Source organism: Neovison vison, chromosome 1 (genome assembly GCF_020171115.1).
Source record: "Neovison vison isolate M4711 chromosome 1, ASM_NN_V1, whole genome shotgun sequence".
NCBI classification, from domain to species: Eukaryota; Metazoa; Chordata; class Mammalia; order Carnivora; family Mustelidae; genus Neogale; species Neogale vison.
This window is the reverse complement of record NC_058091.1, coordinates 157,348,846-157,361,559: the sequence shown is the minus strand read 5'-3', so window position 1 is coordinate 157,361,559 and position 12,714 is coordinate 157,348,846. Positions and strand designations below refer to the sequence as shown.

General features: G+C 56.4%; 1 protein-coding gene across 1 annotated transcript; it reads left to right on the top strand.

Moving 5' to 3' along the window:
- The first annotated feature begins 7,363 nt into the window (after nt 1–7,363).
- Nucleotides 7,364–11,782, top strand: LOC122912099 (double homeobox protein A-like). The gene is made up of 6 exons (XM_044257486.1): nt 7,364–7,388; nt 8,097–8,236; nt 8,693–8,794; nt 9,330–9,470; nt 10,883–10,967; nt 11,307–11,782. Exons 1-6 carry the CDS (start codon nt 7,364–7,366, stop codon nt 11,780–11,782), a joined length of 969 nt encoding a protein of 322 aa, XP_044113421.1.
- Nucleotides 11,783–12,714: the final 932 nt, after the last annotated feature.

Genomic DNA, 12,714 nt, shown 5'->3' with positions numbered 1-12,714 from the left:
GTCCAGTGCCTGGGCAGTAGGGGGAGAGCATGGAGCTTGCAAAGGATGGACTGCACAAAAGCAGAATGTGTCAGCCGAAATGGGGATGCTAGGGGAGGCTGTGAAGGTGAGGTGGTCGTGCCCATGTGTGTAGAAATGGTGCGTGGACAGGAGTGGGGAAACGGAAAAGTTGCCACCTCTCTTGAGGTCATGCAAAGTGTCAGTGCTTCGACGGCTTGGGGGCGCTCTCCATGTGGCCCCCAGGATTTCCTGAGTGTGAGTGGGGTTGCCTTCCTGTGAGTGGCCAAGTGTTTGTCAGTGACCTGGGCCTCAGCACCCCCAGGGCGAGAATGGATCCTGCTCACAAGCCAAACCTTTCTGGATAACCTAATCATTTAGGATTATCGGCCCTCGGATTCTTGGCCAGGTGGGGGAGAGGTCCCGGGGGGGCCCAGTTGAGCAGGCTTGTTCTCCCCGAGCTCCAGAGAGACTTGTTTCTAGTTAAGTACCTGTGAAACAGCTTTATGGTCAATGGAAGTAGACTCTCCGCAAGGCACTCCTTTAGGGCCAGAGCCCGTGAGCCTGCTTTAAGGAGGCATGTACGGGCCTGGCCCCTGACAAGTCTTGTCCCTGGAAAGAGGGGAGGCTCAGGGTGCTCGTTCCTGAGAACCCCCTTCTCATCCAGCCAGCGGAGGAATACAGAGAGGCAAATCCAACGCGGGTGTGGTTGATTTGGAGTCCTGGCGGTCCATGACTTCCCCTGGGGGCTCAAGACCTGTGCCTGTAGACGGAGTGTGTCGATGTGAGGCCAGTTCCGCAGCTGGGCTGAAGGCCTCCAAGGCAGAGGAGGTGGTTTGCCATTGGGATCACATCCAGTCAGACACTGGGGGTCAAATGCTGAGGGACGCCCGGAGGACTTGGAGTAGGCTGGGAAAGGAGGGCAGGTGGTCAGCTAAGTCTTGGCCCCAAGACTCAAGGAATGGCTGGTCAGGAAGCTGCAATGGGCAAACAAAGAGAGCGCTAGGCAGGGACCACGCAGAGCACTACAGAGGGGAGCTCAGCAGAGCAGAGCACAGCAGAGCAGAGCTGAGCGGCTGCCATTCCATCCAGTCAAGTGGGAATTCCATCGAGACCAGGTGTCCACAGTTGCCTGGGACTTGCCCCTACTTCACAAGAGCCAGGTGAAAGGGGTGAACCGAGTTGCCCTGAGAGTCAGAGCAACAGACCTGGCCTTCTTCCTGAGAGATCCCGAGCAGGGGAAGGGGCAGGCCGAGGTGGTGTCTGTCACTTCTTCTCATTCTCATGTCCGCAACCCCTCTTCTCTGTCCCAGGTCTGGTTCCAGAACAGAAGAGCTCGGCACCCAGGGCAGAGCAGAAGTGGCCCCTCGAATGACCGGGCGGCAAACCAGGAAGCCAGTCCTCACCTGACTGTCCCAGGGGACCCAGGATGCTCTCAGCCCGGCGTCCCTGGATGCTCTCAGCTTCTGGCTCCTGCTCCTTCCAATCCTCTGGGAAGCATGCAGGCTTTTGCTGCAGCGACCCTTCCTGTCCTCTCCATGGGCTTTGCCCCTCTGGTTTCCTGTGGGGGCCCTGGGAGCCAGGCCGTGGAGGCCACTACGGCCCCGCCCACCCAAGCCTGGCAGGGAGGAAGCAACTCTCCCACTCCTGAAGCCATGAGGAGCCATTCCCTGATGGGACCGACTCAGGGATGGTGCCTTTCAGCTCTCCATGCCCCTCTTTGTCCCCTGACCCAAGGGGAATGCCAGCGGCAACAGGAGCACCCTGGCTTGGTACCCGTGCCCTTCCAAGGCTATCCCCTGTCTCCAGATGACAATCCTTGCCAACCAGTACAGGAGGCAGGGCCCTTGGGTAGCCACTATGCCCCACAGTGGTTGGGCAAGGGGTCCGGAATTGTCGTGAGCACAGGACAGGCTCCGGATGCAGCAGCTGGGCAGCCTGCACACGCTGAGACCCCTGGCTGGCGGTGGAAGGCCCCCCCTGCTGCTGGGCTCACTAGTGCACTGGACCCACAGCACCCATCTTCTGCAGAAGCCTCAAGTTTCTTAGAGGAGTTTCTATCAGCCACAGAGAGGGAAGAAGACACACAGCCTTATCCGAGTGGGCATCTGTGGCAGGAGGAGCCTCCGGGACCCTTGGAAGCACCCCTCAGTGAGGACGAGTTTCAGGACCTGCTGGCCATGCTGCACGATTCCACATGGCCTCACGCCTAGGACCAGGGAGGCCTCGGCTTCCCCACTCCCCATTCATTCAGACGTCCTTTTCTGAGAGGCAGTCCTTTACAGGACAGCAAGGACGAGGAACAAGAAACAAGGCTCATGCTCCAGCGAAAGCCTGAGGCCCCAAAGGAGCATCTGCCTCTTGGAAAGACAGAAGGGTGCTCCTCCCTGCCGCGTGGACGGGGCTCCATGGCATTCCCGATGGTCATCAATCTCCACAAGGCACCTGAAGGCATTAAGGACACTGGGCACTTTATACCCTCCCTGACACCTGAGTGACCACGGGCAGGACACACACCGGCCCTCCTCCCTGCCATCGCCCTAGACTCTGGGGCCAGGGAAACTCTGGCCCTGGCAGCAAACCTAAGCAAGGAAGAGAAGTTAGAGGACACCTCCCCCATGCCTTTGCCTCCTGATGAAGCAGAACGTCCAATCTGCAGAAGCTGAGCGTGTAGACCAAGACAGCACGCTACAAGTCTCCCCTGAGGGGGCCCAGGGAGGCCAAGCCATCCGGGCTGGGAGGGCTCGGAACCAGCCAAATGGGAAACGACCGCAGGCCCCCATTGCCCAGAGATCCTGTCCCAGCCAAAGTCCAGAATGCCCTGTGGACTTTGCCTGCCTGGCTTATTGCCCTGGAGCCATTCCAGTGGACACAGCATGACAGTTCCGGGGATGACAGTCAGTCTCAGAAGGCATTCCAGCAATGAGGGGACCAATGTGGCTCTTTCCAGAACCTTTGCACTTCTTTTTTTCCCTGTCTCTCATTGGTGTCTATCAGCATGCTCACTACATACAATGTTCTCTCGCTATTCAGGAAGAAGACAGATACTCCCTGTCAGCATCTTTGTGATCTTCCTTTGGCGGGGCCACTCCTCTCCCTTGCGAAAGGGAACTTTGAGGAAATCCATCCTGGATTTTCAAGGTCCATGGGACACTCCATTGACATAATAAACCTATCTTTGGCTCCCCAGTACGGTGTCTGGTCATGATTCATTCCGATCCCCAACCGTCCGGTCATGCTTGCCCATCCTCAGAGACTGGTGATGCTTTCTGGCCCAGGGATGGACTGTGGAAGCCATCGGCATGTCCACGTGTAGTTCGGATCTTCTGGCACAGACAAGCCCGAGAGGCTGCACCAACACTTCCTAGCAGTCATCCCCCTCCGCCTGCACGGAGGGTGCCTTCTGTGCAAGCATTCCTCCAAGGGATGTAGGTGGAGCACAAGTGGAAGTCTTTCCACGCACACTGTACCTGACTCCACTCTTCTCAGCGGAGGCCAAATTCCCACGTAAGGATCATCATGGAAGGCAGGCATTGAGTCACAGCCCCCTCCCCCAACCTTGCTTTATGCCCCTGCCCTTCCTCCTTTTCTCTCTTTCCCTTTCTTCAGATCTCAGTCGACCTTTCCTTCTTCCTCTATCTCATTTTCTTTCACACGTGGATACCTGCAGATGTCCACACAGTCTCACGATCATGCTTATGCTTCTTAGAGTATGGGTACAGAACCACCGGGGAAAGGGATGTGGTCAAAACCTTTTGTAATTTCAGGTGGGCTTCACTGGGTTATTTCCTCGGTTTTTTCTTCTGTCCCTACCTCTTTCCCATGTGCCCTGGGAGATGAGAGGCTGTGTATTTGGTTTCTTGAGTCCAACCCTAAACCCATGGCCAACACGTATGGGATCCATGTTGCAAGGAACCAAAGAAGTCTGACCTTGGTCACTTCCGGCCAACTCGATCTCTCTCACTATCCACATGCTCTTTTGCACAAATGTATCTGTAGCCCCATGTGGCTACGTGCCTAGTTCCACAGGTGGATCGCGGGTATATCTCTGTGGATGGAGCTTGTGCTGGAAACCCTCCACATCTCACCAGCCCTAGTGTTTTGTTCTTCAGTTGGCTCTAGGGATACATCAACCTGTAGCTTTTGTAGGCTGGGTGGAAGCTAGTGTCTCTCCCTCCCCGAACAGAGTGGGTTAGGATATCTGGAATGTGCCTAGCCAAAGTGTCCTCGGGACAGACGGGGTTTGGGTTGTGTCTAGAGAAGCTACATGGTGGAATGGCTCTCTTGTGGGGTTGGGAGGACCTCAGTCTCCTCTGGCCGTGTTTCCAAGGTCTGTGGATTCTTGGGGCTGGCCTTTCTGCACACATGATGTGGAGGGAAGAACAGGGCTGCAGCCACACTGGGGTCCAAGGCCAGCCACACCAGATTCTCAAGGACGGACATGAGCCCTGGAGCCTGTCCTCTCCATGCATGGCCAGTGCCATGCACATCAGCGAGGTCTCAAGCCCCTGGCATGTGTGCAACACGCAGCACCACTCTGGAAAATAGCTTGGCAGAGGAGGTGTCCATGTGGAAGCTGCAGGAAGTCTGCCCGTTAGCGGGTTCTTACTCGTGGGCTTGGAGGCCAAGGCCCCAGGGCCTCGGATCTGTCAGGGCCTCTTCCCCCAGCTGTGCCACCCCTGGGATCCCTCAAAGGGATCGTCTCGCCCTCTGATAGAGATCACCCAAGCGGAAGAATGAGGCGCCAAAAACAGGATCCACGTGTCTGCGGGACATGGTCTCGGGGCTTCAGCACGGCTCCTCGTCTTGTTGAGGGTCAGCCTCAGGCAGTGCCTGGAGGCCACCTGCAACGTCAGGACAGCAATGTCTGGAAAAGCCACAGAGAGCTGCGCTGATGGTCAGCTGCCCTCGATAGGCTCCAGTCAGGACTCGGCACTTGACCATTGTGGGGGTTTTGCGCATTCCTCAAACCTCTGTGCTCAGACAACGGCGCCCAGAAAGTTCGAGGGCACCCTCTGGGGAGGCCCCCTGCCCACCTGTCTCCTCGTGCTGCAAGCCACCATGGGGAAAAGCCCAGCCAGGAGAGCCACCAACTACCTGGCCGGGGAGATCCCCTCGAGCTTCCAGGAGATGCGATTACTCTGTTTCTGCAGATGCCGTTTCTTGACCGAAAGCCACTGGTTCCTCTGGGACGGAAGCACGAGCACACCCTCTGACCCGCACACACACTCACCCCTACCATTAGGAAATGCTCTGGGACTGCCGTCACGTCCTGCGAAAATGACTCCCTTTTCCGCCTCTTTCTACTGGGTTCTACTTGTCTCCCTGTGGTTCACCTCATGGAACTGCAGAGCCGAGTGAGCCAAAAGGCAATGGGTGCGTCATTTGGTTCTCTGTGTACCATTTCCTTTTGGGCCGCTGGTTGGCTGTCGGGTTGCTTGGTAGTTGCCTGGCCGATTCAATAACTGGCCGGCTCTGGGAATCCACTGAAGCGGTCGACTGATGGCACATTCCATCTCATCTTCCTTTTGACCACAGATGGGACCACCACAATGTAAGCGGAGTTAGGTATTTTGTATACACACACACACACACACACACACCCACACACACGCACACGCACACACACAAACACAGACCAGCTTCACAGGAGAGGCAACTTGGCCCTTCCGGATTCCATTCTGCTTTGAATTGATCTGAACTTCTCCATCTGCTTCCCAGGTTCCTGCAGCTGGCTTCTCCTCCTAGGTCATTATTACGTAGGGCGCTCCATTGAGAGCTCAAGTCTCTCTGGCTACGCCCTGCCAAGAGCAGTGAAGAATAGGAACACCAGGTGGAGCCAGTGGAAACCCAAAGTCATGGAGTCGTCATAGCACAGACTGTTTCTCTCTGGCAAACCTAGGGAGGCCTGAATCCCTCTCAGACGGCGGAGAGCGTTGATTCCCTTAGACCAGGACATGGTAGCATCTCCACTTGTCTCAAACACTGCACGTTCACATGTCCCAAGCCTTTCCTCCGAACTTGTGGTTCCCTTGTCCCCACAAGCAGCTAAGGCTGTGGAGCAATCCATTCCACATACATGGCGATGGCTGGCTCGAAATCTCTCTCTTCCGTGCCTCCTATCTCAGCTGTCTGATCTCAGTGTCCTGCCTGGATCCACAGGGAAGTGTTGCTTCACGAGCTGCCTGGGACCTGCCTGGGTGTCTTTGGAAACGGAATCCCCAATCGTGGAAGGCACCGAGACAGCAAGCCAAGTGGGTGACCAGTCCCAATTGGCGGGGGAAGGTGAAGATACCAGGGCATTTACCATATAATCTGTTTATTCAAGTAATACAAAAATCAGCAAACATGGAACAAAAGGGGAGAAAAGGAAAGCTGTCCAATGAAACAAGACCGGCGTTCCGATAAAGACACAGTACACATAAACAGTGGAAAGAAAGATCGAAAGCCATGCGATGCAATAGAAGGGAACTTAATTAGGAGGCTCGTCTTGGGAAGCCAAAGGGGACTCGCGTTCCACACCCACATGCCAGAATCTGAAACAAGGGTAGAACGGCCTTCACCGGGTCCAGTCCTAGACACAGTCCCAGATGGGGTGTGTTATCAAAGGAACGAGAATGAGGCAAAGAGAATGCTATGCCAAGCTTTATACTATGCCGAGTATTAGAAGTCAGACTGACCAGCCAGGGGAACGAGACCGACACGAAGTGAACGTTATGCAAAGCTTTCTTCAATGCCCAGCATTGGAAGTCAGACTGACAGGCCAGGGCCGCCTCCGAAGAGAGCGACCCGGCCCCGATCTCACGGGCTGGTTGTATAGAGCATAACCGCAGGCCTCAAGGCATGTGGCTTCTGTGGTTAGGGCGTTTACTTCCGGAATCGATGCCCGGTACCGATCCCAGGAACCACTGGGGCATTGATTCCCGGAATGCAGTCCGTGGATGTAAACAACAGTATGGCTACCTAGGCAATATGGAGTGGCTCTGGCTAAGCAGGCCCTAATAGTTAAACAGGTGTGAACATTAAATCGGCCCTAACAGTCCCCAGAGTCTCAACAGCACCGTTCGATGTCAGGGCTGTCATCCTGGAGACAAGCTTGCAGGAGTGGGAGAGGCACATTCCATGCAGAGGAGGGTGGGTCGGGCACATCCACCTGCCCAGGTCCAGCTCTCGGCTCAGGTGGTCCCGAAATCCTGCTGAACACCTCTTCTCCCAAAGGTCGGAACCACTGAAGGCAGGGCTTCACTTCGACAGGAGCTGTCGAAGTGATTGGGGGTGGGCCATCCTAGGCTTTGATCAGATGCACGCTCCCAGGTCCTGCCCAGTCGACCGGCCAGTGCTCTGGGACCCGAGGTACTGCAGCGGCATGGCTCCCACCAGCACATCAAGGGGTAAGTTACCCTCAGAGGCCCTGCTCCCCGCTTGTTTTCCCCAAAGGCCCCGGTTACTTTCCGGGATTTCGGGGCACTAAGTGGGTCCACCCTGCCAGCCGGGACACAGGCTGGAAGGTTCTGATCCACAGAGGATTGGGGGAAGGGGATCGAGAGAGGCTTGTGCGTGGCCGCCGTCGGAAGCAAAACTGAAGTCGGTGGGCAGGAGTCCCAACAAGAGTCCCGCTTTGGAAAATAGGCAAGCTAGATCTCAGGGGGCAGAGTATGGGTCGAGGTTCGGCACCTCTTTCAGGTGTCACTGACAAAAATGGAACTTTCACCTCCAACGCGGCAGCACTCGGCAGGATGTACTGTCGGATTTTTCCTGGATGTTTCTTAGGAGCAGTTGGGTCCTCTTTGTTCCTCCTAAGGTGCTTTCCTCCCTCACTCGCCCCGCGGGTCTCCTCATTCGTTGGCATGCCATCACATGGCTCGGGACAGGTTGGTATCTCCCTAGATCCTGGACTATCACCCGTTCCCACGGGCAGAGGGCAGGCTGCCAGGGTCCTATCGAGCAGGCTCTCCAGTGAATCCGTGGGGGGCCAAGGGACAATAATCTCTGGCCTGGCAATGGGTGGACAGGGCAGAATGTGAAGAGCTGAGGCAGCAGAGCCGGTTCCCATTGCTAGGCAAGTCTTCCTAATCCAGTGGCCATTTACCCTGCAACAGGATCCCGACGGAGGCGGCTTCTTTTGAGGCCGTGGCAGAAAGAGGCTCTGCAAGCGTTGTTCCAGCAGAACCGGTACCCTGGCATCACCACCAGAGAACGACTGGCCCGAGAGCTAGACATTCCAGAGTCCAGGATCCAGGTAGGCTTAGCTTCTCTTTCATTCTCCCTGGGGCACAAGTTGTGGACACAATCTGGCTGAAGCCAGTGCATGTCAATCTCCATGCCCAGCTGGGAGCTCAGATGCCTTGGCTCCTGTATGGGCATTCCCGGGGACCCCATGCCCTTTGAAGTCTTTCCAAGTCATTTGGTCTGAGAACACGGGGACCACTGCTTGGCATGGCCCGGGCACTCCAACGGGTCAACACATCCAGGCCGACTTCCCCTAGAAATCATTTGCCAGGTCTTATCGCGTGGCCCACACAAAACTCTCTGAGACTTTAGGTATGAGGGACACAAAGGAATGGAAGATACGGAGGTAGCCAGATGAGAGACATAGAGATAGAGGTCGATGATGTACATTCAGATACAGATACAGATACAGATAGATCCAGTTCACCAGTGCTGCCTGACCGTCGGTTCTTCTTTTGCCACTAAGGTGTGGTTCCAGAACGAGCGCTCGAGACAGCTCGGGCAGAGCCGATTGGGGTCTGCAAACTCCCAAGGGGAAGGGCCATCGTGTGGACAGGAACAGCCTCCAGCTTGGACTCCAGGTGAGTCCCCAGCCTACCAAACGGGTCTCTTCTGGAGCTTCTCCTTCACGCAGGAACGGGTCTGCGTGGGCTTGTCAAGGGTTGGGCAAGAGGGCTTAGGAAAGGAACCCACGTTACCTTGTCGCAGCTGCCTTCCGTGTTCCCAGCGATGGACACTCTGTTTACACCGCCTCTGGGGCAGGTGCGTTATTTCTGGGACAGAAAGGCTGTGAATCTTCTTGTCCTGAAAGTGCCAGGAAGGACAGAGTCCTGTTCTTGGGTCCCCTCAGGCTCTAGAGGCAAGTGCTGGCTTGTGTGGGTGGGTCCATGCTGACCTCATGGACTCAGGGAAAGAGAAGCTATTAGGAAAATGTAAAATCACAAACAAACACACACACACACACACACACACACACACACAAACACACTCACACACACACACACAGGCACACACGGACACCAACTTCTCTTTCCACGCTGGATGGGCCTTGGCTCCCAACCCTTCTTTCTAACTCTGCTCTCCTTTCAGAACGTTTCCCAAAGGAGGACAGGAGAAAACGGACAGCCATTTCTCCATCCCAAACCAGTCTCCTCCTTCAAGCCTTTGAGAAGAACCCATTTCCTAGCATTTCTACCAGAGAACAGCTGGCCAGACTCACAGGCCTCCCGGAATGCCGCATTCAGGTACATGTGCGGAGGGTGCCTGTGAACTGTTGAATGTGCAGTGGAGAGTGGCCCCTGAGACATTCCTGGAGAAACGTGGGCTCGTCGGGGTTATCCACGGGGTCCAGTGCCTGGGCAGTAGGGGGAGAGCATGGAGCTTGCAAAGGATAGACTGCACAAAAGCAGAATGTGTCAGCCGAAATGGGGATGCTAGGGGAGGCTGTGAAGGTGAGGTGGTCGTGCCCATGTGTGTAGAAATGGTGCGTGGACAGGAGTGGGGAAACGGAAAAGTTGTCACCTCTCTTGAAGTCATGCAAAGTGTCAGTGCTTCGATGGCTTGGGGGCGCTCTCCATGTGGCCCCCAGGATTTCCTGAGTGTGAGTGGGTTGCCTTCCTGTGAGTGGCCAAGTGTTTGTCAGTGACCTGGGTCTCAGCAACCCCAGGGCGAGAATGGATCCTGCTCACAAGCCACACCTTTTCTGGATAACCTAATCATTTAGGATTATCGGCCCTCGGATTCTTGGCCAGGTGGGGGAGAGGTCCCGGGGGGGGGGCAGTTGAGCAGGCTTGTTCTCCCCGAGCTCCAGAGAGACTTGTTTCTAGTTAAGTACCTGTGAAACAGCTTTATGGTCAATGGATGTAGACTCTCCGCAAGGCACTCCTTTAGGGCCAGAGCCCGTGAGCCTGCTTTAAGGAGGCATGTACGGGCCTGGCCCCTGACAAGTCTTGTCCCTGGAAAGAGGGGAGGCTCAGGGTGCTCGTTCCTGAGAACCCCCTTCTCATCCAGCCAGCGGAGGAATACAGAGAGGCAAATCCAACGCGGGTGTGGTTGATTTGGAGTCCTGGCGGTCCATGACTTCCCCTGGGGGCTCAAGACCTGTGCCTGTAGACGGAGTGTGTCGATGTGAGGCCAGTTCCGCAGCTGGGCTGAAGGCCTCCAAGGCAGAGGAGGTGGTTTGCCATTGGGATCACATCCAGTCAGACACTGGGGGTCAAATGCTGAGGGACGCCCGGAGGACTTGGAGTAGGCTGGGAAAGGAGGGCAGGTGGTCAGCTAAGTCTTGGCCCCAAGACTCAAGGAATGGCTGGTCAGGAAGCTGCAATGGGCAAACAAAGAGAGCGCTAGGCAGGGACCACGCAGAGCACTACAGAGGGGAGCTCAGCAGAGCAGAGCACAGCAGAGCAGAGCTGAGCGGCTGCCATTCCATCCAGTCAAGTGGGAATTCCATCGAGACCAGGTGTCCACAGTTGCCTGGGACTTGCCCCTACTTCACAAGAGCCAGGTGAAAGGGGTGAACCGAGTTGCCCTGAGAGTCAGAGCAACAGACCTGGCCTTCTTCCTGAGAGATCCCGAGCAGGGGAAGGGGCAGGCCGAGGTGGTGTCTGTCACTTCTTCTCATTCTCATGTCCGCAACCCCTCTTCTCTGTCCCAGGTCTGGTTCCAGAACAGAAGAGCTCGGCACCCAGGGCAGAGCAGAAGTGGCCCCTCGAATGACCGGGCGGCAAACCAGGAAGCCAGTCCTCACCTGACTGTCCCAGGGGACCCAGGATGCTCTCAGCCCGGCGTCCCTGGATGCTCTCAGCTTCTGGCTCCTGCTCCTTCCAATCCTCTGGGAAGCATGCAGGCTTTTGCTGCAGCGACCCTTCCTGTCCTCTCCATGGGCTTTGCCCCTCTGGTTTCCTGTGGGGGCCCTGGGAGCCAGGCCGTGGAGGCCACTACGGCCCCGCCCACCCAAGCCTGGCAGGGAGGAAGCAACTCTCCCACTCCTGAAGCCATGAGGAGCCATTCCCTGATGGGACCGACTCAGGGATGGTGCCTTTCAGCTCTCCATGCCCCTCTTTGTCCCCTGACCCAAGGGGAATGCCAGCGGCAACAGGAGCACCCTGGCTTGGTACCCGTGCCCTTCCAAGGCTATCCCCTGTCTCCAGATGACAATCCTTGCCAACCAGTACAGGAGGCAGGGCCCTTGGGTAGCCACTATGCCCCACAGTGGTTGGGCAAGGGGTCCGGAATTGTCGTGAGCACAGGACAGGCTCCGGATGCAGCAGCTGGGCAGCCTGCACACGCTGAGACCCCTGGCTGGCGGTGGAAGGCCCCCCCTGCTGCTGGGCTCACTAGTGCACTGGACCCACAGCACCCATCTTCTGCAGAAGCCTCAAGTTTCTTAGAGGAGTTTCTATCAGCCACAGAGAGGGAAGAAGACACACAGCCTTATCCGAGTGGGCATCTGTGGCAGGAGGAGCCTCCGGGACCCTTGGAAGCACCCCTCAGTGAGGACGAGTTTCAGGACCTGCTGGCCATGCTGCACGATTCCACATGGCCTCACGCCTAGGACCAGGGAGGCCTCGGCTTCCCCACTCCCCATTCATTCAGACGTCCTTTTCTGAGAGGCAGTCCTTTACAGGACAGCAAGGACGAGGAACAAGAAACAAGGCTCATGCTCCAGCGAAAGCCTGAGGCCCCAAAGGAGCATCTGCCTCTTGGAAAGACAGAAGGGTGCTCCTCCCTGCCGCGTGGACGGGGCTCCATGGCATTCCCGATGGTCATCAATCTCCACAAGGCACCTGAAGGCCTTAAGGACACTGGGCACTTTATACCCTCCCTGACACCTGAGTGACCACGGGCAGGACACACACCGGCCCTCCTCCCTGCCATCGCCCTAGACTCTGGGGCCAGGGAAACTCTGGCCCTGGCAGCAAACCTAAGCAAGGAAGAGAAGTTAGAGGACACCTCCCCCATGCCTTTGCCTCCTGATGAAGCAGAACGTCCAATCTGCAGAAGCTGAGCGTGTAGACCAAGACAGCACGCTACAAGTCTCCCCTGAGGGGGCCCAGGGAGGCCAAGCCATCCGGGCTGGGAGGGCTCGGAACCAGCCAAATGGGAAACGACCGCAGGCCCCCATTGCCCAGAGATCCTGTCCCAGCCAAAGTCCAGAATGCCCTGTGGACTTTGCCTGCCTGGCTTATTGCCCTGGAGCCATTCCAGTGGACACAGCATGACAGTTCCGGGGATGACAGTCAGTCTCAGAAGGCATTCCAGCAATGAGGGGACCAATGTGGCTCTTTCCAGAACCTTTGCACTTCTTTTTTTCCCTGTCTCTCATTGGTGTCTATCAGCATGCTCACTACATACAATGTTCTCTCGCTATTCAGGAAGAAGACAGATACTCCCTGTCAGCATCTTTGTGATCTTCCTTTGGCGGGGCCACTCCTCTCCCTTGCGAAAGGGAACTTTGAGGAAATCCATCCTGGATTTTCAAGGTCC

Excerpts from the sequence above, each read along its gene's own strand:
- LOC122912099 (XM_044257486.1), top strand. The coding sequence starts at position 7,364 with ATGGCTCCCACCAGCACATCAAGGG. Across the intron at positions 7,389-8,096 it reads TCCCACCAGCACATCAAGGG|GATCCCGACGGAGGCGGCTT; the intron begins GTAAGTTACCCT and ends ACCCTGCAACAG. Across the intron at positions 10,968-11,306 it reads GGCGGCAAACCAGGAAGCCA|GGGAATGCCAGCGGCAACAG; the intron begins GTCCTCACCTGA and ends CCCTGACCCAAG.